The 26062-nt window shown below is 36.1% G+C and overlaps 2 protein-coding genes across 2 annotated transcripts in view; both read right to left on the reverse strand.

Moving 5' to 3' along the window:
- Positions 1-26062, reverse strand: part of PARD3B (par-3 family cell polarity regulator beta) — a 1280476-nt gene that overhangs the window by 427599 nt on the left and 826815 nt on the right. Inside the window, exon 16 of the mRNA XM_001365888.4 lies at positions 7773-7817. Coding sequence (XP_001365925.2) covers positions 7773-7817 — 45 coding nt within the window. The remainder of the gene's footprint in view (positions 1-7772; positions 7818-26062) is intronic.
- On the reverse strand, positions 9000-11948 carry LOC103105987 (aminomethyltransferase, mitochondrial-like). Its single transcript, XM_056807970.1, is given in 1 exon segment — positions 9000-11948. A coding segment is annotated over 1 exon segment (1239 nt). The 5' UTR covers positions 11929-11948; the 3' UTR covers positions 9000-10689.

The raw sequence follows: 26062 nt of genomic DNA on the forward strand, positions 1-26062 counted from the left end.
TTGTTAATGGAGAATTTTGGTAATAGTAACATCAGTGCATGTAGGTATATGGGTGAAATCCTATCAGAGAAAAAATACCAACACAACAAATATTTTATGTAAAAAATAATAATTTTGGCTGTCCTTTTTCAAAATCTGCTCATTTCAAATACTTTGATTTCGAGGCTCTGTGATGTCACTGATGCAGAAATTCTTTACTACTGCAGAACACAACACTTCTTTTATAACCTGGTAGGTGTTCTTCATGAACTGTTATGTCGAAAAATTATCATCTGATGATTAATATAGTGAAGGAGGCCTCTAGCAACATTATACCATGTAAAACTCTTAGCACGTGAGAGAATATTTTTCAATATTTTTAACAGTGCCTGAGACACAGTAAGCAACTAATAAATGTTGACTGACAAACTGATTGAAAAGTTGATTTATAATTACTTTAGTCACAAAATTAAATATATATTTGTTTTTGGGAGGATTCATAACTTTATGATTTATTATTTTATTTTATTATTGTGATTTATTAAAGATCTGAAAAGGATCTTAAAGGTCATCAAGTCCATCTCCCTTATTCGAATTAAAACTATGGCCAAGAGATTAAATGATTTGTCCTGGGTCTCACAATAGACGTACAGCTAGATAGTTCATTGATTAGAGAGTCATGCCTGGCTCTCCTTGGGAAGTACTGGGTTCAAATGCAACCCTTCAGACATTTCCCAGCTCTGTGATCTTAAGCAAGTCACCTAACCCGAATTCTTAGCCCTTAATGATCTTCTGCTATGGAGCCAAATACTTAGTATCTAAAACAGAAAGTAAAGTTTTTTTTTTTTAATTAAGTGGATTATAAAATGCTTTTAACAAACGGATACAAAGGGATACTTTGGGGGTATTTTAAATATCCAGTGTTGGTAACATTGGCTTGAGGTGCCTGATCCAAGTCAAAGCCTGCAGTTGCTCTATTTTAGTAACAAAGTTAGAACTAGAACTCAGACCTTTTTATTTAGTCTTCATTATTCTTTCCACTATCACATAATGGCCAAGAATCCCTGCCAGCATAGCAAGAGGTACCAGGAAGATTAAGTGACTACTACAGTATCTTTTCCTGATATATCTGGAAAGTGATGGGAAACAGTATATTGGCATGAAGATTAGAAGGAGAAGTGAAGTGAAACAATAATGAAAATAGGAGACGTACAAATACCTTTATGACTGCTGAAAAAAAAAATGATGAGATGAACAGAAAATTTGAGTTTGAGATCAATGATTAGATGGTCCTCAGGGCTCCTTTCAATTCTAAAATCCTATTTGAGTTTCAAATTCTATTCTATATAGAATATACATATGCTAGATTGAAAATGTTGTTTATAAATAAAATACTATAAAATGTTAAATAAAATGACTAATGATTTGCAGGGATGAACATGCCCATCTCACTGCATATGTTTGGTGTTAAGTAAAGCAAAGATTGCAATTTCTAGTCCTGCCTATATCCACACCACCTTCTACAACACTCTGGTATCTTTTCCTTTGGTTAACTGATTCTATTACATTTTAGGGTCCTAAATGCCAAGAAGCCAATATGTCAATGTAAACTCACAGTTAAGTTGCTGTAGGAAGTGCTAGACTTAGGGAACAGCTGATGTGCCCTAGCAAATATAAACTAAAGTTGGAGCATCTGGGAAATTTGTGAAAATATTTTTTGAGACTAGCAATAAAAATATTTCAATGTGGTACAAAAGAAACAGTTTTATGCAAAATAGAGGACCTGGTTTCAAATTTTGGCTCTGTCACTTAAAACCTATACGACCAAGGACAATTTGCTTTTGGTCCTCAATTTCCTTATTTATTAAATGAGGGTTTGGAGTTAGTGATACTAGGATCCTTTCCAGTTCTAAAAGTGTGCTTTTAATTTTTAAATGCAGAAGACAGTATCAGATAAAGGCATTGTGGCCAACTGAAGACTTATGATCTTGTGAATTATTGCCCTAGAAAAATGAATCTGTAAGAATTAGGTGTTAAAATTGACAGAAAAGGGGAAACAAGCATTTTTTTATGCATCTACTAGATCCCCAGCACTCTTCTAAGAGCTTTTTAAATATTATCCTCACAATATGATGTCACAATACCTGTTAGGTAGCTATTAGTATCTGCATTTTGCAGATGAGAAAATTGAGACAGAGGCTAAGTAATTTGCCCAGGATCACACAGCTAGTGTCTGAGGTCAAATTTGAACTCAGGTTTTCCTGATTCTAGACTGAGCACCTTCTCCTCTGTGCCATACAGTTACCTCTACCAGCTAAGATTATATCTTTTAACATTCTATCATGGTTTTAGATGCAAAGCCATATGGATATATATATATATATTTTTTTTTTTAACCCTTACCTTCTGTCTTGGAGTCAATACTGTGTATTGGCTCCAAGGCAGAAGAGTGGTAAGGGCTAGGCAATGGGGGTCAAGTGATTTGCCCCCAGGGTCACACAGCTGGGAAGTGTCTGAGGCCAAATTTGAACTTAGGACCTCCCGTCTCTAGGGCTGGCTCTCAATCCACTGAGCCACCCAGCTGCCCCCAAAACAATATATTTTTATTTTAGATGTTGCATTTAGCATTATGCCACCTTTATAAAAGTATAAGAAAAACTGGGAATGGAGTCAATGCAATTTTCCCCCTATTTTTATTTTTAGTCATTTTTAATATTTAAAAGAGAGTTATTCTTTAAAAATATGAAAAGTCTCTAAGAGGGCAAAAAGTCTCAGCAACAGCCCTCTCTGAATACACCATTAAATGTGTTTGCATACAGTCATTTCGGTTTGACTGACAAATCCATCAAAGTACCAAATCATTGTAGTACTCAGTATGAATGAAGGTTACCACTGAATGCCCCAATAGATAAGAAAATAAGGAGGAATCTGCCAGAAAGCTTAGCAGGAAGTTGTTATATATTATGTAGGGCATAATTCATATAAAAAAGAAATAGATTTCCCCCATTTGTTGTTAAGATATGCTTAATGAAGCTCTATATTTGTGATTCTCCTACAGGTCAGGCATATTTTTTCAACTACATTTAAGTTCCTTGAGTATAGCAACTAAAACTTCTTTTTAAGTTCTATTTCCCTGTACCCATACTTATAGCATAGTGATAGATACAGAAGTAGTTGAGCTATGCCCAGAGAGGGGAAGGAACTTATCTAAGGTTATATTATCCTCATCTACATTTCTATAGTGCTTTATATGTGGCTGGCACTGTGCTAAGCACTTTATAATTAATACTTCATTTGATCCCTACAAGGACTCTAGCTATTGTGCTATTATTTCTACTTTATGAATGAGGACCCTGAAGCAAACAGGGTTGTGACTAGCCTAGGGTCACTCAACTAGTAGGTATCTAAGTCTAGATTTGAACTCAGGTCTTACTAACTCCTGGCCCCACACTATCCACTATGTTGGCTGCCCACTGGCAGAAATAGATTTGAATCCAGGTTTTCTGATTCTATATCATATATTCTTGCCTCTGGAACATACTGTCTTTTCATTGATTGAAAATTTATGCCAGTAAAGTGCTGGATTTTTGCCCCTACTACTTTTCACAGGGCTCACTTATTTTACAGCCCTTTAGCTAAATGTTTGGGCACATCAGAAATTAAAATTGAAATAGGAAAGCTTTTTTAGTCCATTTTACTAATTAATATGTCAGAGCTCATAAAGAAGAACTCATCAGCTTTTCTTCAGCAGTGCATCATCCTAAAGACCTGTGTCAGCAAAGATCTCAGCAGACAGTCAATACATTTTAGAATAGTTCCAAGCCCATAAATCAAAACCAAAAAATGAGGATGCAGTAAAAAGAAAAATTTACAAATGTTTTAATGCAGAATGAATTCAGGTACCAGAGTAGGGTATATGGAATAGAATATTTTTTAAGTTATTATGAAGAAAAACTATGCAACACTGAACATACTCAGTTCTCAAGTTAAACTACAGCTAGGAATTAATACTTAATTGATCTAATGTTCTTACAACTTGGCTGCCTCCACCAAAAGGTTCTATTCATTTTAATTTATATTTTATGACATAGTTGTCTATTGATGTTAGCCCTCCTGATACCTGCATTTTTTGAGGGAATTCGAAAGAACAGGAATAAATGAGGTTACTAAGGAAGGATATTACATAAAGAGAAGATAAGTTTGTCATGTGCAAGGCAAAAGTGAGGAATGAAAGAAGGGTGGATAGCCAGATTGTTCCACTGAAGCTCTTCAGATCAGGAGAAAGCCAGGAAGATCTCCAGCATGTTGTATGGACCGCTAATGGAGAACTCTGGGAGAACATGGATGAAAGTCATACAGGATGGGTAGGTAGGAATGGAACTATGTTCTGCTTCTCTTGAGAGAGAGAGAGATCCCAAATGAAGGGGAACATGGATCCATCTGAGTATGTTCTTAGAACTACTTAGTACATCCTACAGCTGTGCTTTAACATGAAAGGAATATGTAACTCTGATCTTAAAAACAAGAATGCCAATGAAAGGATTTTTGCTTTTGTGAGAAGCAGTCAAAAAGTTGATGCAAATTTACCATCATATTGCTAGGAAAATGGATTGATAAAAGTACAAGCAAAGATTAAATTGGGTCAATATGCTTTCCCTCTTGTCACAGGATGATGGGAATCCAGATACTCTCCTGATATATCAGACTCATCTTTTGATTCAGGGAAAGGGGAAGGCTGACTTTTGGATGAGAATGTTAGACCATCCGGCTAGTCTGAGGCTTTGGCTTGACCTGAGTTCTCAGGCATCACTTAAAGAGTAAGACAGCCACAGTGTGCATGCCAGTGAGCCTGTCACATATTTGGGATGCACCCAAGCCAGACCAATAGATGTAACTTGGCATTAAAATGATTCTCCAAAAACTAAAGAAGCTGACTCTGGAAATTTTTTACCCAGACAAATTTATTAAAATGTTGCACATCATCCTGAATGAGAGGGAAAGATGATACATTTAGGTCAGCACACAAAATCTAATTTGTTTAACTTCTTGATGGTCTTGGATGGAATGAAAACTACCCGTCTTACTGTAATTAAAAAAAAAAAAGTGGGGAGGAGGAGAGAACACATTCCCTCCTAGAAGGATGACAATTTCTTTCTCAAGGTTTTCAGAAAAGCAATTTTTGGGGAAACCACGACTGTGGAAAGTAGATGAGTAATCCCAATTAGAACTGGTGGGCCCAGTAGGCTAAGATCATTCTAAAGATGAAAATCCAAATGGGTAAAATACTTAGCAGCCACATACTGTGAAGAACAGCTGAGAGAGAGACAAAATCTACATCATCTGAAGCACAAATGATTAGGATTGGAAAAGAAAGCAGCAAAAGATACTGGATTCCCAAGGTCATGATCAGACTGGCCTTTAAGAAATTCTGTTCCCTATGTGCCTATTCTCTTTCATAAACAGAGACAACCCTAGAAAAATGTCACTGTTCTCTATGAAAAAGTGTGATAACAACAGAATTTTTGGCTAAGCTAGAATCTAATTGTTTAGAAGTTGGGTAACAATAGTCTAGTGTTTCGTTCCTGAAAGAAGCCAGAAAATTTTTATTTCTTACATGTTTATTTTAGAAAGACTCTTTGAAATGTCTAAAATATTATTTTTCTTTTTTTAGTTCTACCCTAATTGTAGACAGAAAAATTCACATCTTAAAAGCATCAGCATGTGACAGACTTAGGAGAACTATATACAGTAAAGGTAAAAATAGCTTCAAGTATCCTTGATGTTCATGAGTCATATACGACCTTGCCTTTCTGATACCTATAAAAATTTAAGTACTCAAAGATTTTAAAATAAGAAGATGGTGGGAACAATCAGCATGTCACAATTTTATCATTCCCACAGAAACTTTCTCTCTCATGGTGATCAAATCCTCTTGAGTTCTTTATTAGGAGGAATAGGGGGAAAAATAAGCCAAGAATTGTGAACCAATTCTTCCCCTGCTGTTATCACTAACAAATCTGGAGAAGTAATGAAATTTTAAAAAAATCATAATCTTGACTTGGGACATGATGGAACTAATGAGGCATCAAGGCCACTTATGGCTGAAAACATAATTGGCATATAAACACAGGAGATGCTCATTGATGAGAAAGCCTTTCCCTTTTGTTTCAGAAAAAAGAAATATGCCAACATATTGCAATCCTTCTGTTTTACTATGTGGCAAGACTAAGACTAAGACATATAATTTCTCCAGCAGAGTTCTTAACAAAATAAGAACTCCTCAGAGGACTGGGACTGTTTAGTATGTGACATATAGTACCCTAAATGTATTCAGTTGGTTTGAATTAAAATAATGAAGAAAAACTAGAAAGCCTAGAAACACTAATTCAGAGTTGGAAGGGACTTGAGCAGCCATCTTATTGAACCCTATTTGAAGAAGATTTCAAGCTATAAAACACCAAAGGAAAGGGTATCTAGACTTTAACTGAAGACCTACCATTGGAAGAGAGGCAATGCATCGTACTTTTCTAAATCATGAATTCTTAGAAGGCTCATCTAAATTGATCCATGATATCAATGGGAAGAATAAAGGATGCTGATGATAGAATAATTAAATCTCTAATAGATGGAATATTTCAAACCTTCCTTTGACATTTATTTTGAACATACCCTAGGATCACAGGTTTAGAGGAAAAGATCTTATAAGGTGTCTAATCCAAATTCTTCTTTTTCAGGTGAAATTAAGGCCAAGCAAGGTTAATTATTTCTGAAGTGTGTAATAGGTGGATAAAGTGATAGCATTTAGAAAAGAACAGGAAGATTTGGTATATAGGAGTCTTTCAAGATAAAAGAACTCCAGACTCCAGGTCTATCTGGCTTGACATAAATAATGAGAGATGAATAACTCTGGCTTATGATTATATAAGACAATCACTGTCAGCAATGGGGTAAACAAAAAGACTGTCCTGAGAAAGGACATTGCTTTAGTATTTTCACATCTATTTCTACTAATACTGAGGTGTCACATTTTAGAGAAAAATATAAAACAAAAACCTTTTAGTTTTGGGAAAAAAATATCAGCAAAGGAGCATAACATTGAAACCCATTTTAATAGAATTAAATATCTGGATAAATTGACTTAAAACTTCGAGGTATCAAAAGACAAGCTGAAATTCAGCCTCTACAGAAGGCACACAATAACACACAATAACAAAGGTTTTAGAAAATGATGCTATCACAGAACTTTCTAGTAATTTTGGGAAGACTACTCATGAATTAAAACAAAAACAGAATACAATACATTCTGTTTTGAAAGTGTGTGTGTATGTGTGTGTATTTAAGGTCAGACATTCTGGTGAAGACAGTTAACTGACATTTTTATCATTGTGATTCTTTAGAAAGGAAAGGAAAAAAAATCATGCTGTTGAAATTTTCACTGGGATGTTAAGATGCCAAAATCATCCTAGGAAAATGTTAAGGGTTTTGTTGTTCCCCTTTTAAAAAAATGTTTGTTACCCTTAATGTCCAGCTGATACCCTTGACATTTCTGTCTACTTCATTTTTTAAAAAGGGAACAGCTATACTTTTGCTAGAGAATTTTCCTGTCAGTATGCATGAAGCTCCACATAAAGCCAAGCCATCATTTATCTCTGTGGAAGTCAGAGACATCTCATGTATTAATTGGCAAGCTTTTTTGCAACTGGTGGATGAAAACAGGCTCCAAATGCTACTTGCATTTGGTCAGCGGTTTCCAGGAAGAGTGAAAGTAAAATGAGTTATGAGGAATTTCTTACCCAATCTGTGGCCAGCCAATGAGTGAACTTTACTTTCATCTGGCACTGAATGGAAGGAAAGAAAAGAGACCAAGTTAAGACATTCTTTAAATTCACCATTCTGAACAGATATAACAGATTAAATCTTTTACTTTAGCAAAGGTATGAATTATGAATTTTCTTCTCACGTAGAAGATAGATCCTAGTGTTCAAAAATCAGTAAGGACATGTTTATACTGGATATTATTATAAAGAGGGTACTTTGGGAGGAGAAAGACATTTTTCTTTAATTTTTTTTGTTTTTTTCTAGATTGCATAGTTGGGTCATTATATTTGTATAAGGAGAAGTGAATAACTAATAAGCTCAAATATGTAGATAGATAGATAGATAGATAGATAACATTTAATAAAATTATTACACTTAATAACAGAACAGATGATCAGATCATTTCCCAAATATAGTCTATTTTCCATTAAAGATATTTGACAATTGACTTGGTGGATTAACTGCTGAAAGTCAAGTCTGTCATAGTAAGATCTGCCACTAAGCTAGACCTATGGCAATAGCAAAATACAACATGGCACTGGATGAGGTACCCTAAAAAGCCTGAGTACATAAGCATCTGAATTTGTGTCTCTGCCATGAAACAAAATTGAAACAACTTTGGATATTGTACTGGGTTATCTCTTCCATTCCCCTCTTCCAACCAGTGTTCATGTTATCTGAACAACAATATGCGACTTTTCACATTTTGAAGTTGTAAGCCCTACCCCAGGGATATTCTGCTGGAGACTACACAGGTTGGCGAATGTGTGAGAGGAGTGGGCACACATTACCTAGAGTGTCCCAGGTCCTCTAAGACTTCAACTGAGCGAGAAGCCAAGTGGCTGAAATGAACAGAGGGAGGAAGGCTGTACTCATGTTCTTGTTCTTCACACCAAGAAGGAAAAAGAAACTGTTACAGAAACCTTGCTATGGAAGTCAGAGGTCAATGCAAAGGGAGAACAAAAGTGAAGTGCTGGCCAGATGACAGGACACTTACCATGTAAGCCAGGAAGAACACATTGCAATGGAAAATGGACAAGGATAAACCACCTAGTCATTTGAGATGGATATTAGTGTAGATGTTTGAGTAATCCCAACTTGAAACACTGGACCATAACTGCCAACAGGCCAAGAAGTGTTCCATCTTTATTTCATGTCTGACATTTTCAAAGGTGATAAAATATTAGATAGAAACAACTTTTACATATATTCTTTGTTTGCTTTTCTTCCTTCTCTTTATTTTTTTTTAAATTATCAGGATTTCTTTATCTAAAGAAATGATAAGACAACAACAGGAAATAGTCAAGCCCAGTCCCATACAGACAGTGATTGGAGGGAACAGGCCTAGGCCTTGGAATGTCACAGTATTGTAGAATAGACCTTCCCTAGCTCAACCTGGCCAAGGGAGTAGGTATACATTTGTAAAGTAGTCCTATATTTATTTATAGGATGGCTGCCTGGGCATTGACACTTCCCATACAACCTGTAGACTGAGATGGAGAAGGGTCTCTTCTTAGGTCATTCATGTATCTGCAACCACATTTTCTCCATTGCTCAAATAACACAAGACTCGACTTAACAGATTTTTTTATGCTATGTATCATGGAGACCCAGGCTGCCTTCCCTGCCTAACATACTTTGGGACTGCCTCTGTCAAATGTTTTGAGGAAAATGTATATCCCTGTCTAGGAATCTTGCGTTGGTTCATCTTGAGCCAAGCTGTCTCTACTCACAGTTCAGGCTTGATAAATGTTGGTTGAAGGAATGAATAAATGAGTTATGTATAGGCCCAGGAAAGGCAAACAATATTAGTTACGTAACACATCACTAGGAAGGTAAACTGAGAAAGGAATGAAAATTAAATGAGAGAATTCATTTCTGGTCCTCAAATTTCTTCATCATGAAATTAAGAGGTTGGGTTATCTCTGAAATTATGTCTAAAGTTCCTTCAGCAAATATTTATTAAGTACATGTTATAATCAAGGCACTAAAACCTAGGATTCTATAATTAAGACTTAATTCAGCTTGGCCATAGAAGGCAGAACTAGGATGGGGGGGAGGGGGAATTTGAAGAGACAAACTCTGTTTTACCATGAGGAAAATATTCTCAACACAGAAGGCTGTCACTCACAGAGGTCTTCAAGCAGAGGGTTAGGGTTTGTTAATATCAAAAAGGGGGTTCACACTTGAGGTACCATTTTATGTTAGATCCTCTGAGATTATGTAATTTGAATTATTCAAAAGTTCTGAACATACCACAGCCCAGAAAACTGAGTTGACTGTTTAGAAAACAATGGAAATGGCAGCTGGCATTTGGCTAAGTCCCTTCTATTGGCATTCAGAACATGATTCCTTGTGGACATGAGGATCTTGCCTTGTTCCTCTCCACCCCATATCTAGTACACCCTAAGGCAACTTCCTCAACCTTGGGTGCTCTTTTTTTTTTCATCTCTGGGTGCCTTTATTATAATCATAGCTCCCATTTCTGCATCAATCTTAAGATTTACAAAGCATTTTTCCTCCCAAAAGATATGTGAAGTAGGTGACACTAGGCCAATTATCTCTCAATTGATGGAAGAGGAAACTGGCTCAAAGAGAAACAACTTATCCAAAGTCATATCAAGAATAACGAGCAGAGTCAGAATTCAAACCTATGTCCTCCATATTTTCTTTAACTCATGCTGCCTCTAATTCTTTTCTTCCCTACCCAACCCCTGACTTCTATACCCATCTCTCTCTAGAAGGCCCTTGAAGAGCTGCTGAATTCTCCACTTATGAGTTAGGGTTTCCTCCCTCTCCCAGACAACATCAACTAACCACAGGAGGATTTGTATGGATGTGTGTCCCATTCAGCCTGATAAAAAGGCAGGAAGAAGAGCTTAGTGGGTTAGGTCACTTCAAAGTATAGTAGCGAGTGGGCACAAAGGGCATCTTGCTAACCACTGCTTCCTGCTGCTTCTTCCGTACCTCCACCATCAGCTGGGTCCCAATTTTGCTGTATTGTCCATCCACGTAACCCATGGCCACATTCTTCTTCAGGCAGGGAGAGGGGCAGCCACTAGTGATTTCCCCAATGACAGCTCCCTCTGTGTTCATGATGAGGCTGTGCTGTCGAATAGGTGCTCCTGTAGATGTCAGCCCCATACGCTTACGGGTCAGCTTTCCTTTTATCTGGGGGACAACAATGGCAGCACCAGGGAAGTCCATGGCAGCTCTTCGCCGTTTTCCCAGGGTCCAGCCCAGGCTCCCCTCCACAGGGGTGGGGCGTTCATCAATGTCATTCCCATAGAGGCAAAGACCTGCCTCCAGCCTCAGGCTGTCTCTGGCTGCCAGCCCTGCCAGCTTGACCTCCTGGTTCTTCAGCAGCGCCTCTACCAGGTGGACGGCCTTCTCTGCTGGCACCGAGATCTCCACACCATCTTCCCCCGTGTAACCACAGCGGGTCACACGGCAGCCGGGCACTCCAAACACATCCATCACGGCACTGGTCATGAAGGTCAGCTTCCGAAGGTCATCGGACACCCCAGCCTGCAGCATGTGGGCCGCCTAAGGACCTTGTAGGGCCATCAAGGCATGATCAGTCACTTCCAGGTTCACATCCCAGCCAGCACTTCTCAGCTCCGAGGCCTTGTTCTGCATGAGGGCCAGGTCCTTCTCTTGGCAGCCAGCGTTGGACACCACGTAGAGGTACTTGTCAGATGTGTTTGTCACAATCAGGTCATCTATGATACCACCTTCTTCATTGGTGAAAAGAGTCAGCGTCCCCTGGTTTGGCTTCAGTTCAGCAATATCACTGACCACCAAGCCCTCCATCATCTTCACTCGATCCTGAGCAAATATCTTGGTCTGTAGCATGTGGGACACATCGAACAGTGAGCAATGTCTTCGGGTATGCAGGTGGGATTCTAAGTGGCTGTCCTGGTACTGCACAGGTAGGCTCCAACCAGCAAAAGACACCATCTTCCCACCGTGGCTCTTGTGGAAATCAAACAGTGGGGTTTTCTTCAAGGCTTCCTGCTGCCCCGAACTCAGAGACCGTCGGGTTGCTGTGGGGCGACTATTTCGCGCCCCAGCGGCAGCAGCGCAGAGATGCCCCCAGAGTCGCCAAGCCAAGCTCCTAGCGTGCTGCATCTTCAAGCCAGAGGGCTGGAACCCGACCCCTAGCCTGGAGCTCTGCTCTCCGACCACGCTAGTGCTGGCCGGCTGAGCAGCCTCTTCCTTCTCTTTAAAAAAATTTATTTTTTTAGGTAAGGTAACTACCTTACCTGCCTAGCCACTGTTTATAGATTCCTCCAGGTTTCACTTTTCAGGTAATGTTCTAAGGCATAGCTGGTCAAAACGATGAGAACCAGTCCTTGCAGAATACACAGATTTCCCCTACTTGGTTTTATTTCAAATGATAACATGAATGATTAATCACTTATGAGGTGATTAAAAGTCTTCAAATTGGTAGTTAATAATATTTAGTTATTAATTTTAGCTAATATTAGACTCAGGTTTTATTCCCAAGTCCAAGGCTCTTTCTATTACATCAAGTCAAGAAGCTCACATTACAATACAAACTAAGTCAGATACAAGGGGAACTAGAGAAAGGAGAATCCAGTGATTTCAAGATATGAGGTAAAGAATAGGCAATTTTCAGATTAAGAAATCAAAACTTTAATAAGCACATGAAAAAGTATTCTAAGTCTCTTAGAATCAGAGAAATGCAAATCAAAACAACTCTGAGGTACCACCTCACACCTAGCAGATTGGCTAATATGACAGCAAAAGAAAGTAATAAATGTTGGAGGGGATGTGGCAAAATTGGGACATCAATGCATTGCTGGTGGAGTTGTGAATAGATCCAACCATTATGGAAGGCAATTTGGAACTACGTTCACAGGGCACTAAAAGACTGTCTGCCCTTTGATCCAACCATAGTACCCTAGAATTAATAAGGAAAAAGACTTGTACAAGAAAATTCATAGCTATGCTCTTTGTGGTGGCAAGAAAAAATTGGAAAATGAGGGGATGCCCTTTGATTGGGGAATGGCCGAACAAATTGTGGTATATGTTGGTGATGGAATACTATTGTGCCCCAAAGAATAATGAACTGGAGGAATTTCATGTGAACTGGAACAACCTCTAGGAAATGATGCAGAATGAAAGGAGCAGAACCAGGAGAACATTGTATGCAGAAACTGATACACTGTGGTACAATCGAATGAAACAGACTTTTCTACTAGTAGCAATGCAATGATCCAGAACAATTCTGAGGGACTTATGAGGAAGAGCACTATCCACATTCAGAGGAAGAACTGTAGGAGTAGAAACACAGAAGAAAAACAACTGCTTGATCACATAGGTTAATGGGAATATGATTGAGGATGTAGAAGCTAAATGATCACCTGAGTGCAAACATCAATAATATGGAAATAGGTCTTGATCAATTACACATGTAAAACCCAGTAGAATTACATGTCGACTACAGGAGGGAGTTGAGGGGAGGGGAGGGAAAGAACATGATTCTTGTAACCATGGAAAAATACTCTAAATTAATTAATTAAATAAAACATACAAAAAGATATGAGATAAAAAGAACCACAGGTTATAGTATGGGAAGAATTAATAAATGAGTGTTTGTGGCAGTTTATTTCCTTTTTGAAAATCAAAATGATGGTGGTGGTTAGCATCAGGTGAACAATTAACAATATTGTCTAAGACATGTTACCTGATGTGAATACAATTATTATGTGATCATAATGATTACTGCCTTCTCTGCTTTTTGGACTATAAATCATCAACTATCAAGTTTCACATTTGACCCTATGATCACAAGCTGCATGTTGGGATATTTTGAATTGGGTTTCTCATAAGTATCTCCAAAAAAACATGTGTGAGAGAGGTGGGTACACATTACCAGAGTCCCAGGTCCCCTAAGTCTTCATTTGGGTCTGAAGCCAAGTGGCCGAGACAAAAAGGAGAAGTAAGGCTTGAACCCAGGTTCTAGCTCTTCACACCAAGAAGAAAAAAGAAATCAAGTTCAGAAATCTTGCTATGGAAATCAGAGGTCAATTCAAAGGATTAGAGGGGGAACAAAAGTAAAGGGCTGGCCAGATAGAATAGAACTCATTATTTTTCCCTAAAAACTCAACATTGACTCCAAACTTTCCCAATTTGTAAAGGGTACCACTACCATTCCAGGAACTATGATGTCATCTTCAATTCCTAACTCTTACTGACGCCATACATTTTTATCCTTTTAGTATCCTTTCCTGTCCATTCCCACATCCACAGAATTTTATTATCTCTCACCTAAACAACAGTTGTTTGGTTTGCCTACTTCGAATCTCTCCTCAAACAGATCCTCCACATAGCTAGTTGCCAAATTGATTTTTCTTCAAATACTAGTCTAATTATATCACTCCTCTTCCCTATGGCACACTCTGCCACACTTACATACAACTCCAGTGTTTCCTTATTTCCTTTAGAATTAAATATAAACTCTTTTATTTGGCATTTAGAACCCTTTAGAGCCTGGCCCCTTTCCCCTTTCCTGTCTTCTAAAACATTACTCCATTATGCCCCTCTATGCACACTGTGTTCCATTGCTGTTTTGCTTTCTATTCATCTCACTCAACACATCATTTCCTGTCTTCCTGCTTGGAATATGTTCTTGGAATCTCTAGTTTCTTTCGAGACTCAGATCAAGCATCACTTTATACATGGGAACCTCCTCCCCATCCCACCAGACTTTTGTAATACTCCCTTTCCAAACATATATTTTGTATTCACTTTGTATGCATTATATATTAACAAATATTTCTATGTTGCCTCCACCATTAGAATGTAAACTACTTGAGGTTATAGACTGTTTGACTTTTGTTTTTGTATTTTTAGCATTTAATGAAGACTTGGCACATCCTGAGTACTTAATACATGTTTACTGATTGATAAGGGTGCTGAACCATCAAATATCAGAGCTGATGATCTGTGTTCATTTTCTTTTTCCAAAAAAAAAAATAGACTATTAACATATTCTATAAAATTTCTTGCCTCCAGAACAGCCTTTTTTGGCCCCACTGGCTTCAATCTGGCATTCAGCTAATTTATCTATTACCCATCATCCCTTGCTGCATGAGCCATTCACTATCTTTTTTTTTTTAAACTCTTACATTATGTCTTAGAGTTGATACTGAGTTTGAGTTCTGAGGCAGAAATGTGGTAAGGGCTAAGCAACTGGGGTTATGTGACTTACCCAGAGTCACAAAGCTAGAAAGTTTGTAAGGCCAGATTTTGAACCCAGGGTCTCCCCTCTCCTTGCTCTTTCTACTGAAACACCCCACTATGCCCATTCATTATCTTTTCACACAAGATACTGCCTTCAACAAGTAAGCCACTTCCGACCTTTTTAAATAATCAGGTGGATTCACAGAGAAGTCCTAGACATTATTCTTTCTATTTAATGCTGGGGTATGATAAGCATCTAATCTTCTCATTCCATAGTGAATCTTTTGATGCAGAAACCATTGTAGGCAACACTAGAGCTCAATCATTTTTGTTTTTGTTTTTAATCCTCCAGGCATTTATCTCATCAGTCATTAGCACTATCCAAGATATAGTTAAAACTAATAATCCAGGTGGCTCTGGGTCATATGTCCAAAGAAGTTTCTTGCTAGAATTTACAATCCAAACCCATCTAAATGACTACTGCACTGATCTTTAAGCTATCAACATTATTTTATTTTTTGAATGATGTTCACTTTGCATACAAATATTTAAAATGTATAAACTCAAGGTTCCTCCCTAAGCCGTTGCAGCTGCTATAGCTTTTCATAAAGCTCTAGGATGGCATTTGTGACCAATACACAGTCATCAGTGAAAAACAGATGTAAGAGAGATTCCCCATTCATCATAATCCTGCTTTTTTCCCCCCTAGTCAAGGTGTGAGAGCAATGTATCTTAGGTAGCTATGAAAAGATTTAGAGAAATGTTATCCCCTTTTCAAACTCCTTTGTGGAGGCTGATTCATTCATTCCTGTTCCACAAAGTTTTACTATAGGTATACATCTGGTTTTTATCTCTTCAATGATGACAACATCGGCTCCAGATTTAATCTACTAATTATGCACTATACTGCTGAACAGTCACAAGGTTGGTTTTGATTATCTTGCTTTACTAGGAATATCTTTAAAGTAGGTAGGAGTTAGGATTTTTATCCCCCTTTTATAGTTGGAGAGAATTTTAATATAAAGAAGTTGTCATGTATTCAATGGAGTAGCTGTGACTCCGTGTTTAGAGCACAGTGCCTGAAGTCAGGAACACCTGAGTTCAAATCCAGCCTTAGACAATTCTTACCTGTGTGACTTTGGTCATGTCATTTAACCTCTGTATTCCTAGGAGACAACTAAGTGGCTAAGTGGTTAGAGTGTTGGGAATTTCAGGAAGACCTGAATTCAAATCGGGCTTAGATATAGCCTCGCTGTGTGGAACCTAGACAAATTGCTTAACCTCTGATTGCCAGACAAAGGATTTATTGGATCCTCTGGAGAAGGAAACTGCTCCAGTATCCTTGCCAAAAAACAAACTATGGATAGCTACAGTCCATGGGGTTATGAAGAGCTGGACATTACTGAAAGACTGAACAAAATGTGTCCAAGATTGGCAGAGCCAAGAATAAAATCAATCTCTTCTGAGTCCAACAACATCATTGTATTTGTCTTGGTTTGCTTTTTTGCATAAGGCACAATCTCTTAACTTGGAGTTATGAGATTAGATGTAAAAAAATATATCTTTTATTTCAGTCTAATAGTTTCCTTTGTTACTTTATTTTATGCGCTTAAAAGCATTATTATGAGATTTCACCAAACTGCCAAAGAGTTTAATGGCACAAAAAAAAAATGGATAAGAACACCATGAGTAAGGAATCTTACTTAATTTGTAATATTCCTAAAGCATATATTTTCCGAAGGATACCAGGTATTATTAAATAGAAACTATAATATCTAATAAACTGTGTTGCCTGAAACAATAGCTAACATTTATGTAGAACTTTAACGTTTGCAAAATGCTTTACATGCATTATCTCATGGATTCTCACAATAAGTGAGTGGTATAGGTATTTTGATCCTGATTTTGCAGACAAGGAAACTGAGGCTCCATGAGGTTAAGTTTCAGAGGTGATATTTGAACTCGGTTCTCTTCTGATCAGTCTAGTACTCTTTCCACTCTACTCTACTGCTTTATACAATATTGCCCTGACCCATGTCCTTTGTATTAAATCCATTAGCAAATTGTATCCAGAGCCTATTTAATACCATAATATTTAGCTATAAAGTTACAACGCCATCTATTTATTGAATTGTTCTTAGGATACCAACTTCCTCAAATGTGCCAACCCCATCCCAATATTATATTTTGTGGAAAACAGTTAACAATATGTCAGGGCAAGCCTGTACATTTTAGAAAAAATGAGAAAAAAATCATGGGATGTTTTGAGTAACTAAAACAAGTATCATATAGAAGAGAGTATTACAAATACTCTGGTCATTTTGAATTTTAAATATGTGATATTACTCCATGTATATACAAATATCATTATCACTACTGAGAGTTCTTTCTCTCTCTTGGCAATATCACAATTATTTCTAATATTTGAAGAGAAATTCCATAACAACTCTGTTAAATTATTTCTAAAGTAATACAGATGATAATTCCAGTGTCATAATGAGCTTAAGGGACTTGTCTCTTTCTACCTCTCCAAACAAAAGAAAACAAAATATCACTATTACTATGCTCTTAAGTAAATGAAACTTTCTATTTTTCAAAAGGAGTAAATTTTATAAAAAATAAAAGATGTCATTATAGCTTAACATTAATTTTATTTATGTTTTTAATGACAAGTGTTATAATCAACAGATAACTAACATAAATGACTTGACCTTGGATTTATTTGAAAAAATGTTTCCTTTGGGGATGAAGCTTTGTATTACTAGTTCCACAGCATGATATTTTCTAGTGCAGAAACAGGAATAAGAAAGCAAGAAAGACAGATGTGTAATACTATATGAAGCACTAATTTACAAAAGATTGAAAATTAACAGTTATGTCTGATGCAAAAATAGCTTTTTACACTGAATGTCAAGTTGCTAAAAGATTCAGTGATGGGCAAGGGCTGGAACAGAAGCCATATTTTATTATCCAGTTGGGTGGCATATTTTATGAACTGGAGAAGATCACTTCCTTTTTTGGGGGGCTCCTGCTTTACTCCCAAGATTAATTCCATTTGCTACTGAATTCCCAAGGGGATCTTTATGATAGAAAGGATGTCTATAAACATCTTTGAGATGATAGGACTGCAAGACTTTTTTTATTATTGTCATTATTAAAAACACACAGGACACCATGGCTATGGGTTTCTGAAGTGTTTTTTGGAGTCTGCTTAGAGAAATAAGTTTTCTTCTAACAGGTTGCTTCTTCTCAAACATCAGGTCAATGGTCACTCTTTGGTAAAATTATTATAAAATACTCCTAAAATGGGACATTTATGATTGAATTTTTTCTTGTTTTTCCTTGTGTGCACTGTGATTTGGCAGTGTGCTAATCCTTGGCAACCTGGGTGGGAGATTTTTAATAATTTCTGGTTCTGGACCTTAGAAGCCAGTGAGAACCACTGAACAACTACTTCCTTGCTAACAGAATAATGTGAGGAGGTTGGAGAAGCACAGCCTCTTTTGCCTGAATTTTGACCAGGTTCTCTATATGACCCCTAGAGGAATTAAAAACAAGGAAAATAACAGAAATCATTTGTGTTAAAGATGGCACTTGGAGTACTCAGAAGTAGCAAACATTAGGGAGAACATAATACATGAATTGGCATCCTGGTAGGATATATTTATATTAATACAGTGATCACTTAAAATGAGTTTTATTCTTTTTGTCAGGCTTTCTTTAATGCCTCAAATGCATTCTCACAGGGGGAAAACAAGCCACTTGCTTACTGATAGCATTTGATACACGTTCTATAACATAAGTGACTATTAAGGACTACAACCACTTAATAAAAATTTGCAGAACAGTAGCCGATTTGGTGAGTTAATGGGCCCCATATGCTCCTCTGTTGCTGACAGAAGATGGTATATTGCTCACATGCTCACATCTCTTCAGCTAAAAATTGCCATCAGCTACAGTTTTTCTTTTCGAGAATGCCAACACTATGTCATGAATGGGGGGAAAAACACTGTGCCATGAATATGCAAATACACTAAGATTTCCAATATTTCACATCATGACACTTGAGACTAAGCAATAGTCTAGAATATGATGCAACATTCAGCTTTGACACAATCATGTTGGTAAAATACTTCTCTGCTCTTGTTCATTTAACCTATGATTTCCACATTGCAGACCTAACAAAGGCAGCAATCATGTAGGTGGAGGTGATTTGACTCAATATGACTATTTTTTCTAATTAGTCCATACAAATCTTGCTGGACATCTGGGTGGTAAACTAAACATCTCGTGTTTCCTTAATGGTTAATAAATTTGTTTCCAAGACTTGTTTCTTCAGAAATATAAAACTGATGTAGTTGCCAATATTGAGAATCAATTTTCTTCCCTCTTAGCAGATCAATTTCTGTGCCATAGATTGATTTCCAGAATTTCTAAGCAATGAAACCTGTTCTATGCTATAAATTAAGTTCCTTCCTTAGCAATCGTGGACTATTATTACATTAATTTATAGCATTTTCTTATTGCAATGACTGTTTGGCATGATGTATCTCCCTAGTGAGGCTTTTTGGATTTTCAACACTGTGAATTTTTGCAGATTGAAAAATGCTACATTTTTCTTGAAGAAAAACAGAGATTTGCTTTGTCAAAAAAAGAGCAGTGATGATAAAACAAATATAAGATGATGAAGAAAATTAATCCATATAGGCAATAAGACTCATTACTTTCCCTCTCCCTTTTTCTATCTTTTATGTTCTGCCTCCAAAGAATATAAAAAGAGAGAGCCCCTTGTATCCAGCTAGAAGAATAATCAAGATTCCTATGCCTTAGTTTGTTCCAAAGACTCAAAGCAGATCTCAAAGATCAGAAAATAGAGAATTCAGATGGCAGGTCTAAGAGGCTAAGAAATCTGGTCTATACCATACAAACACATCAAATATACCCATACACATCTACGTATGTGTATGTGTGTGTGTATATATACATATATATATGCATACATATAACTATTTATGCATATTTATAGTATATACACATGTCATATGTATACATAAATATTTCTATCTATATTTTTATTGCCTTCTGAACTATTGTTATCACTAACTAACCCATGAGGAATATATAATTTATGGTGAGACCCTTTGGACCTTTCCTCCTCTCCATAAACTTTAAAAAGTTCTAAACCACAGTTCAAGAAATGCTGTGAAATATTTTATAGCCCCCAATACCCCCATTTTCTCTATTCCTATATTCTTGCCTTGATCTTAGTGGAGTTATGAAAAAATGGCATAAAGTTTGAGTTGTGCACACTGGGCAGAAGACCCTTCCAAGGATCTCCAAAAGGGACACAAGACAATGGTTTGGGGATGAAAAGGAAGGAGAATCCAGGAATCCAAGAGAAGCTAAGCAGTTTTATATGGAAGGAAAGTTCATGCCTTTACTGGTCAGGGTAATGTATATGGTAGATGAGAAAAAGACAGTCACTTTAATGAGCACATTTTAGGTTGAAGCAAATGAAGTTGAGATCCAAAAAAAATGATAAAACAGTCTGGAAGAAATCCATAGGATGGGAAGATGGAGGCAAAGAACATCCTGTTGTAGTCAGGAAAAATCCAAATTCAGGGGTAAGGTTCAGGGAAAACAGACTTGAGTGGGCTGATTAAAGTTTATGCAGGCAGGTTTATAATTTTGGTGGATGGCTTGGGTTGGGAACACACCGAGGGTAAATGTCATTTGAAGTATGGTCTGCTTTCATTTCATTGACTTTCACATATGCCTGTTCAATGGAGGTAGCTTTATTCCTTTTCCCTCCTTTTGCCTGTTAGGTACTAATCACCAATTGCTTCTTTCCATTAAAGATGTCACTTCCCTGGCAATTCTCTCTGTAGAGAGTTCCGTCTTTCTAAAATTACTCAGTGCTCATGACAAGTGGCCAAGATTTCAATCCATAAACATTGTTCTTATAATTTTTATGAGTGTAAATAAACCCCTTTCTAAAATCTCAGCAAATTAGAAAACTCTAACAAAGCATTCAATAGTTCCCCCTTCTCTAAGCATTATTCTTTCAACATGCTTTCAGCTTATTAGAGATAAAAACATTTCCAGGATTTTCAGTCAGTGGAAGAAATGGCAAGAAGCCTACAAAATTTTTGGTTTTGAGGCACATTGTAGTCTCTTCATTTTGAAGGCATAGTTACAGATAGAGCACTACATCTAGGTTCTTGGGACATAACATCTATCAGTTTGGTCTTTCTCCATCACAATACATGACAGATTCATGCTTCTGTGGGGTGCCTCACTCTATGTAAGTCAATGACTGGTTCTACAAGGCAGGCCAGGCAAATTCCAATGGTGCCAGGCCATCTGGAAGAGATTCCCAGAGCAGCAGGATATTGATACTCCCTTCTCTACTCTGGAGAAGCACAAAGACTTATTATTACCAATTACCCTATAGGCCACAGGGTGAATGTCCACTGTCAACCTATGTAGATGAAAAGGAATGAAATGCTAATTTTACAACTGCCAATGTTTGCTCAACATGCCTACTTTTATTTTATTTTCAAAAATGATTTATTATGAACTTAACCTTTAGTGCCAACAAAATCAATTAAACATACTTTATGACTATTTGTGTTTGAATAAATGCATTTATATACATAAATATGCCCAACAATCTATCAAGTTACTCCCTGTGTGTTCCCTTTAACTTTGTTTTTGTCCATTTCCCCACATATTTATGCATACTTAATTTTTCCTTTTCCATGTGCAGTCAATGTGTATTCTATTTTCACTTTATATTATTTCACATAGGTCCTTCAACATTTATAATCATCATACTCATCAATCCTAATCACATTTCACAACCAAATATCCCATAACAATGATATACCACCATTTATCCAGCCATTTCCCAAATGTTGGACATTTTATTTATTCCAAGTCTTTTGAAATAAAAATAATGCTGCTATAAATACCTTTGAATGGATAGCTTTTTCCTTTATGATAATAAATAAAGGATTTTGTTTTTTTGTATATGTGATTTTATTTGTGCAGGGAAACTCCTAGTTTGGAAACTCCCACCAAGGATACAACAGCAACTCATCTGTAATCTGGAGTCTTAGAGATGATCTGACTGTGGCAATGAGAGGCTGCTACTTGCACTGGATTATATACACAATATGTCAGTTAGCAGTTGAAACTAGGTATATCTGTCTTAGTATCTGAGACATTTGGGAGGATTTCTGGGAAGGCAATGGGTACAGGACACAAGGACAGGGAAAAGTACCTTGTGGTTGAAAGGAATCAGGTACCTTTCCTCATTAACGACTGGAATGCATGTGAGGACAACACTGATCACATTTTTCACCAGCTGACATCACTTTGGAAACACTAGACACACAACCCCAGAACTAGCTATGGAAACAGTACAGTGAAAAAGCCTCATTCTTGGGATATTGATGCCCTCCCCCAGTAGTGAGGAGACAAACTAATAAACAAACAAAGTTTGAAGTCAAGAAATGGGCTTGAAAAAAGAACAAAAACAGAAAAAGAACTTGAACCCCCCCCCAAAAAAAGTTATTATGATAAAGAGCAAGAAGTAAACTGAGAAGGGAAAAAAAATTGCACGAAAAAAGCTACAAATGAGTAATAAGATAGTACAACAAATAGAACACTAGACATGGAGTTCGGAGGACCTGGGTACAAATGTGGCCTCAGATACTAAGACAAAAGGTATGGCTTTTTTAAATAACTCTAAGCAAAAACTCAAAGAAAATGCAGATTTGACATAGCCCAACAAGCACTCCTAGAGTAGGTAAGGAAAGAGATTGAAAAGAGCAAAAAATATTTTAAAAATAAAATAAGAATGGAAGAAGAAAAATTGAGTAAAGAAATGGGAGTAATGGAAGAAAATTATGAAAAGATAATTAATTAAAATACTTGTAAAAGTGATATAAAAATACTGAAGAAAATAATTCTTTAAAGAATAGTAGGTTAGAAATGTGGTTTACATAATAATACATGTATAACCCAGATAGAATTGTCTTGCAGCACTGGGAGGGGGCAGTGGAGGGAGAGAGATAAGTTTGATTATGATTATATAACACAGAAAAATGTGTGGAGATTTGTTATAGCATGTAATTGGTAATGAAAAAATATAATTAATAAAGAATAGTAAGTTAATGCTAAAAGAAATACCAAACCTCACTGAAGAAAAAAAAAAGCCTTAGAAAGAATTTAGCAAATGATAAAAGTACAAAATAAGAAAAAACTTCCTAAACTTGAAAATCCTAAAAATTAAAGAAATTAATAAAATTGAAAGTAAGAGAACCATTGAACTAATAAATAAGACTAAGAGATGGTTTTATTAAAAAAAAAAACCAAATAAAATAGAGCAATGGTGAATTTAATTTAAAAAGAAAGAAGAAAATTAAATAATCAGTTTCAAAAATAAAGACTGAACTCAACACTAATGAAAAGTAAATTAAAGCATTCACTAGGAGCTATTTTGCTCAATTATAGGCCAACAAACCTGACAATCTAAATGGAATGGATGAATATTTACAAAAATATAAATTGCCCAGATTTAAAAAAAGATAAAATAGAAAACCAAAATTGTTTGATCTCAGAAAAAGAAATTGAACAAACCATCAGTTAATTCCCTAAGGAAAAAATCCAGAGAGATTGATTCACAAGTAAATTCTATCACATTTAAATAACAATTAATCCCAATACTATATAAACCATTTGGGAAAACAGGCAAAGAAGCAATCTTCTTGAATTATTTTTATGATACAAATATGGTACTGGTACCTAAGTCAGGAAGAGGAAAAACAGAGAAAAAAATTATAGGTCAATATCATTGATTAATGTAGATGCAAAAATTTTAAATAAAATACTTGCCAGGAGACTACAGCAGTATATCTCAAGAATCATTCACTATGACCACGTGGTATTTATACCAGGACTGGAAGGCTGGCATAATATTAGGAAAACTATTTGCATAATTGAACATATCAATAACCAGACTAACAAAAATCCCATGATTATCTCAATAGATGCAGGAAAAGCCTTCGACAATATACAATACTCATTCCTATTAAAAACACTAGAAAGTATAGGAATAAATAAGTCATTCTTTAAAATGATAAGCAATATCTTCCTAAAACAGTCATCAAATATCATTTGCAATGGGAATAAGTTAGAAACCTTTCCAATAAGATCAATGGTGAATCAAGGATGCCCATTATCACCTGTATTATTTAATATTGTATTAGAAATGCTAGGTTTAGCAATGAGAAAAGAAAAAGAAATCAAAGGAATTAAAGTAGGCAGTGAAGAAACTAAACTATCACTCTTTTCAGATGATAATGATGGTATACATAGAGAATCCTAGAGAATCAACTAAAAATTGTTGAAATAATTAGCAATTTTAGTAAAGTTGTAGGATATAAAATAAATCTACATAAATCATCAGCATTTTTATATATTACTAACAAAGTTCAGCAGGAAGAGATAGAAAGAAATTCCATTTTAAAATAACTCTACACAACATAAAATACCCAGCAATCTCCTTGCCAAGACAAACCCAGGAATTATATGAGCACAATTATAAAATACTTTTCACACAAATGAAATCACTACTAAACAACTGGAAAAATATTATTTTCTCATAGATAGGCCAAGCTAATGTAATAAAAATGAAAATTCTACCTGAATTAATTTACTTATTCAGTATCATCATACCAACCAAACTACGAAATAATTATTTTATAGGACTAGAAAAAATAATAACAAAATGCATCTGGAAAAATGAAAGAATATCAAGGGAATTAATGGGAAAAAGTATGAAGGAAAGAGGCGAAGCAGCACGAGATCTCAAACTGTACTATAAAATAGTAATTATCAAAACAGTCTGGTACTGTTTAAGAAATAGAATGGTAGATCAATGAAATAAATTAGATACATAGTATACAGAGGTAAATGATGTTAGCAACCTAGTGTTTGATAAACCTAAAGACTAGAGCTTTTGGAATAACAAAAACTGCTAAGAAAATTGGAAAACAGAATGGTAGAAACTAGGTATAGACCTATCCTATACCACATACCAAGATAAGTTCAAAATGGGTATATGATTTAGATATAAAGAATTATACCACGGCAAATTAGGGGAACGTAGAATAGTTTGCTTAGGTAACTCTATGGATAAGGTTAGTATATATGACCAAACAAGAAACAGAGAGAATTATGAGATGTAAAATGAATCATTTTGACCATAGTCAATCAAAAAGCCTTTCTACAAACATAACTTATGTTAACAAGATTATAAGGTAAATAACTGGGAAATGTTTTAATAATGAATTTCTCTGATAAAAGTCTAATTTTTCAAGTTTATGAGAACTAAGTCAAATTTACATAAAACATAAACCATTCTCCAGTTGATAAATGGTCAGAGGATATGAACCAGCAGTTTTCAGATGAAGAAATCAAAGACAATAATAGCCATATGAAAATGTATTAAATTTCTCTTGATTAGAGAAATGTGAATTAAAACATTTCTGAGCTAATACTTCAAACTAATCAGGTTGGTCAATATGATAGTAAAGGAAAATGATAAATGTTGGATGGGATGTGGCAAAATTGGAACACTAATGCATTGTTGGTGAAGTTGTGAACTTACCCAAGTATTCTGGAGGGCAATTTGGAACTATGCCCAAAGGGCTATAAAATTGTGTATACCCTTTGATCTGGTAATATCCCTGCTGTGTCTGTATCCCAAAGAGATAATAATAAAAAAAAAAACAGAAAGGACTTGTACAAAAAGTGGTAAAGAATTGGAAATGGAGGAGATGTTCATCAGTTGGGAAATAAATTTTGGTACATATTGGTGATAGAATAATATTGTGCTATAAGAAATGATAAGATGATTTCAGAGAAAGTTGGAAAGATCTTCATGAAATGATGCAGAGAAATAAGCAGAAGCAGGAGAACACTGGACATAGTAAGAGAAATAATCAACTGTCAAAACTTGGCTACTTTCAGCAACACGATCTGG

This window comes from Monodelphis domestica, chromosome 8 (genome assembly GCF_027887165.1).
Source record: "Monodelphis domestica isolate mMonDom1 chromosome 8, mMonDom1.pri, whole genome shotgun sequence".
Lineage (NCBI taxonomy): Eukaryota > Metazoa > Chordata > Mammalia > Didelphimorphia > Didelphidae > Monodelphis > Monodelphis domestica.